Source organism: Austrofundulus limnaeus, unplaced genomic scaffold, assembly GCF_001266775.1.
Source record: "Austrofundulus limnaeus strain Quisiro unplaced genomic scaffold, Austrofundulus_limnaeus-1.0 Scaffold153, whole genome shotgun sequence".
Classification (NCBI taxonomy): domain Eukaryota; kingdom Metazoa; phylum Chordata; class Actinopteri; order Cyprinodontiformes; family Rivulidae; genus Austrofundulus; species Austrofundulus limnaeus.
The window spans coordinates 601,433-607,163 of NW_013952555.1; the positions used below are offsets into that span (position 1 = coordinate 601,433).

Sequence of the window (5,731 nt, forward strand, 5' to 3'; positions counted from 1 at the left end):
CGGTCGAATATTGGCTGCGTCACTGAAGCACTGCGGGCCCCACAAACACGGGTATTTCCCCTGCAGTGTGTGAGAACAGCAATGGATGGAGGTAGTGAGGTGACTGCTTCTGCTGCAGAGCAACATTCATCCTGAATGAGGACYTAAACGCTTCACAGAGGAACATCTGCTGCAAACCTGCACGACAGCCATGGTGAGTCCACATGATTTGTGTGTTCAGTAACTGAGACGGATCTCCGCAGCTCCCTGTGCTTCATGACTGTGCAGCTGCAGGGAGGCTCACAGGGCTAACCTTGAGAMGAACGATGCAGCAGCATTGTTTACAGCGTGCGCGTAAATTGCTGTTTTAGTAACTTTGACTCACTGGGGCCTGGTAAGTCTTTTTTTATGTGCTGCAGCAGAGCTTCATCACGGCTTCATCACAGAAGAGGATTACGCACAGGTAAAATGCTGACCATTCAAACCTGAACAAACAAACTAATTTGACACAGATCTTCTTGTTAGCATCATTCCAATCTGTTTAAAGTTGAATGAATATCCAGCACATGGACCTGCAGAGTGCTCAGGACTGTTTGATGCATGAGGACTGTCTGCATCAAAACAGAGGACTGATCAGCACTTTAAAAGAACGAGCAGATGAGACGTCCAAGAGTTCTGCTGCAATGCTGATGAACGTAAACCCCTAAAAAAGTAAACATGTAAAAAAACCAGTATTTATATAGGGATAGTATAAACTTAAACACCAATTCATGTCTAACTGTACTAAAAAAGTGCTTGAACTAAAAGCACAGACTTAGCCGTGTGTAGTTTTCATGCCAGCACAGCTTTGTTTACGTTTTCTCTCTTGTTTTATTGGATTCTCCTCAGACTTTTTCCTTCTGCACCAAGCACACACAGCAAAACTGAGCCTTGCTCCGTCTGTGTCCCAGCATAAATGAGGAATACATTAGAGTATTTTATTTAGGCTTGCATTTTGACTACTAAGTTTTTTTGTTTTTGTTTACATGCTTGGCACAGCTCAAATAAAATGTATAAAGCGGTTGTGTTTAGTAGAACTGTTTTTAAAAGCACAACCTCTTCTAAAACTGGTCACGTCAGCCAATCYTGATTTGTAATCAGTTGTGTATTTTATTCAGCTATTTTGAAAAAAAAAAAAAAAAAGTCAGGGCTCTCTCTGCATTGCAGCATGAGAGTTCAGCAGATATGATTYATTCCCAGGTTTAGTAATCCCAATTATAACAGATTTCTCTGTTCATAGCGAGTTTCAAAATYAGAGAGACCTATGGAATAATCTTGATTATCAGCTACTTTAAGCAAGTTAATGAAAMTTGTTTGTCTGTTTTTCCCTGCAGTTTGCAAAGCAACGTCAGCTTCCAATCTTTGTGAAAACCTTCTCAGTGGTGTTMATCCTGACCTCTGCCCTCTCATCCTCTCTGCCTGCTGAAGCAGAGAAAGGAAGCAGAAAAGTGGTGCATGTTCTAGGTGAAGACATTTGYACTCTTTTATTCATCCAGCCATCCAACCTATCTAGGGGTGCGACAATACAYCTATCTGTATCGAATCGTTYTATACAGTGCTTTAGGTTCAATATGCACTTTGTAACAAACAATACAGATATTTGAAATTTATTTTATCAGCTTGTCTTCTGAAGAYGCTCTGTAGATCTGTGTTCGACTACTCCACCTAGGCAGCATTGTCGAGCACAGATCCACTGAGGAACTTGCTGTTTTAGCAACATTTAGTTTGAAAACTGTACTTTTGAGGTTAAACAAATGTTCATAATTTATTTTAATAAATTGCAAGTATAGAAGTGCACTGAAATGTATCTTTTTTTGCATCAAAAAATATCAAACCATGACACTACAGTRTCGAACTGAACCAAATTGTGAATTTTCTGTATCGTTGCACCCTTACTACATACCTACCTAACTACCTGCGTACTCAGTGTTTCCCCTAATAAACTTGGAAAAAAAGAAGAAAATGCAGTTCATAATCTGCGTCACCAATGCTGACACACAGAGTCATGTGCATAAGAATTTTGTTTGGTCTAACCCCCCATCCAAGATCAATTCTCTAGGGGAAACACTCCTACCTACCTACCTACCCACCCACCCATCTATTCAGTTTACTTTTCATTGTGCTGTACCACAAATTACTTGTCTTGAACTGTACACCAGTATGCACTGTACGCAGATAGTTACATCTCTGGTCTGAGGTGGAGGATTTTTCACCCCCCTCCTCACCAGAGGCAGAGAGAGAGACTTGATCAAGTCAGCTCAGTCTGGGACTGACTCATGTTGGCTCCCTGGATCAGGACTTGAAGCTCCAGCAGCCTCGGCTGAGCTGTCCGCCTCACACCACACCAGCCTCGGACAGAGGAGGTGGAGCGCTCCATGACAGCCTGACAGATAAAAATAAAAGCATACAGCTGCAGCTGCTCACAAGATCACTAGTTTAAATCAGGAATAAAAGTGTTGGGTCTTGTTTGACTGAAGTTCGGTCCATTAGGGCTGCTGCTGCCCCGCTGCCTTTCTACCTTTATTCCCCTCCTCCCCTCCTGCTGTGCAGGATGTACTGCTGGTGTGTGTGTGTGTGTGTGTGTGTGTTTCTGTGCATCACTAAAGCTCAGTAGTGTCATGTTTTGTTAAAACCCCTAAAAACTTAGGGGGGGGGGGGGGGGGCAGCAGTCAGCTCTCCCCACCTGAGGCTGAAGGTCAGCAGACGATCATGCTAAGCTTGCTAACTGTTCCACCCTCTGACTGGTGCAGGGGCGTGTCTTAGAGAGAGGCTTTTATACCAGAACACAGCCGCTGTGACGAAACTGTGCAGAAGACACGTCACAGCGGAGAGCCGTTAACCAATGTGCAAATTAGCCTGCAGTACCACTGCTCTACCCATATGAGCAGCAAAAAAGACGTTTTTAGACCAAATATTACAGATTTGAACAAATACACACAAAAACATCAAAATTAGCACAGAAACAGTACTATATAACATTTTAGACACATTCTAGACAGTTTATCAGCTAAAATTTTTTTATTTTGGGGTAAGTTACTCTTTAAAAAGAAAAAGAACAATTTGTCATCTCCAACTGAACAATGAAAAGGTTTTTCCTGGTAGAAACAATTGGCTGAAAGTTTTGATTGAACTCTACTTGATACTTTGATGGCACTGTTTGATGAGAGCAGCTGGCAGTGAAGGCAGTTACTGCTGACTGGCATGAATAATTGTAGGAGCCATTATCTGGTCTGAATGTTTCAAAAAGCCTCTCGCAGCTACTTGTTACAATACATTTACATGCTTCTGTTATTCTCAGACAAATTTCTACCGAACAAGTCCTCATATGTTAGTTTGGGTAAACAGTTACTTTGTTTGTTTATTTGGTATTTTTTAAGGTAAAATGGGCTCTGTAGGAACTTATGTCAGATTTTGGAGAGGTGGAAAATGTGATGATAAATTTGGAATAAAAATTAATCAGTTTTATGTATWGTATAAAATTACATAAAAGTAATCAGATAGCGTAATATGAAAAAATAAATGATTTAGGTTTTATGAGTGTAGACCAGGGGTGTCAAAAGGCCCCCACATACTCGGGYGTACTTCGGTCCACGGAGGTCCGCACAGACTCGAGGCGGACTCAATACGGACCCGAAGCAGATGTCCGCTGGACTGGTCCGCGCAGAGATAAATTTTTTTATGTCCGCGGTGCGCACAATGGCATGTACTGTTTTGGGTGCGACACCAAGCTGATAAAGTTGAGAATCKGTGTCATTTGTGGACGAAATTGAGTCAAATCTTGAAAAGCGTCTCATGGAGGAGATTAGAAAACTTTATGACGTGTCAATGAAGGAATATRAAGACTTTTAGTGAGCAACAAATTTGTGGGAGGAAATAGCTCAGATCCTGGGTAAGGTAGCTCTGTTCTTTTTTCCTTTTATTGTTTTAAAGCTAAAATGCAAACTATCTCTTCCTCCTGATCCTTGACATCATGACTGAAATTGCAAGAAATTTAAGAATTTGTCCAGCGGTCAGTACACTTGAGTATGAAGTCTCAAACGTCCGCGGACAATATGCGCGGAGTCCGCGCGGCTCACTGACAGCAAACAGTACGCCCGAGTATGTAGGAGCCTAAACTCATTTTCACCGAGGTCTACAAGTCTACAAGAGCGTTATGGTGAGCCTCAAAGGGCCAGTTGTAATTAACTTCAACATTCTGTGTTTAACTTTGACTTAACACAAAATGTCACATTCCTCRTCTCATTACAATGGCTGAGCCCTGCTGACATCCAATAACTGAGCTCTACATGGTATTTCCTGCATAGAAACAGCGTTGTAACCCGTCCTCTTTTAAAACACTGAAAAGCGCACTACATGTACAACTGACTAAATGTGAAATAAATAAAAAAGAAATACTATAAAAAGTAAGAGAGTTTTACTCACTAATGAGTTGTGATAAGTAGCTGTCATCTTGAATTCTGAGCTTTCCCACTTTCCAACAGGGAATTCGCACTGGAGGGGCATTCCAGCTTAAATTTACGACTTGTAAGTGGGATATTCCCACTTCCCAGTACAACTACTTTCCAGTACAACTAGATAGTAGCAAGTAGCTGGAAAAAATGCAACTAAATATAGATTTTGAACCCTGTTCACCTCCACCCAGTGGTGGGATGCTGTAATTTTCCAGATAAAATAATTAACTTGCATTTAGGCAGGTGTAGTTTGTTATGGAAATATTTATTTAACAAAGACAGAAATACATGGTCCAAGAATGAAGGTACTCTGTGAGATGATCAGCTGAGTTTTATTGCAACAACAGGAAACRCAAGGAACAACATAGAGCCATCAGACGATCCCCCTGCTCTCTGCTGCTGCTTCTGCCTCTGTGTCTGTGTCAGTCCTGCTGCACTTGAGAGGCCTCATACATATATATTGTTTAACAAACAATTATGTCATCTTAGCAAGATTTCATACTAGGTCAAGGGAAAACATAAAGCTAAACACAAGTGATATCTAAGAATGATTGTTGTTAGCAAATCTTGCTCTGACTATAATCACAGATGAACAGCATGTCATGAAAACTTTGGTCATTAAAGTATGTCACGAATAACTGGCTTAAACCTAAAAGTATTAGTTCCAGCACATAGTTCATGATCAATACTGGSTTTAAAGCAGCTTATTTTGAGACATTAAAACAGAGCTATCTAAATTGTTCAGGGGGCCACAGTTATTAAAGCCAACAGCTCAGGGGCCAGACAAGTATTACCTTTTTCTTTTTGAACTTGTTTATTTTGTTGCATTGAATCGGAAATTTTAAGTTTAAAATTAATTTAAATTATATTTATGTAATAAATTAAGCCAAAGATGAACATGTTTTTGTTTTTGTGTGGGTGTGGTAGGGTTAATTGGTGGGTTCATGGACCTTGAGTTTGACACGTGATATAGATAAATGAAACTGAGCTTATTTCCCTCCTACCTTCTTTCAGAGGATGWGTCTGGAGCTGTGATTGTGCAGACAGCTCCTGGTAAGGTGGTGACACACCGGGGTGGCTCCATCACTCTACCCTGCAGATTCCACCATGAGCCCGAGAACACAGATCCTGCTCGCATCCGCATTAAATGGACCAAAGTGACTGATGCTCTGCAGTTTGAGGATGTCTTTGTGGCGCTTGGAAAGTAAATACTGTATCTGCATCTTTTTATTTTACGCACAAGTTTGTATATATATATATAT

General features: G+C 40.9%; 1 protein-coding gene across 1 annotated transcript in view; it reads left to right on the forward strand.

Moving 5' to 3' along the window:
- The first annotated feature begins 6 nt into the window (after positions 1–6).
- Positions 7–5,731, forward strand: part of hapln4 (hyaluronan and proteoglycan link protein 4) — a 19,288-nt gene continuing 13,563 nt past the window's right edge. Inside the window, exons 1-3 of the mRNA XM_014016765.1 lie at positions 7–193; positions 1,353–1,482; positions 5,484–5,673. Coding sequence (XP_013872219.1) covers positions 191–193; positions 1,353–1,482; positions 5,484–5,673 — 323 coding nt within the window. The 5' untranslated portion in view covers positions 7–190. The remainder of the gene's footprint in view (positions 194–1,352; positions 1,483–5,483; positions 5,674–5,731) is intronic.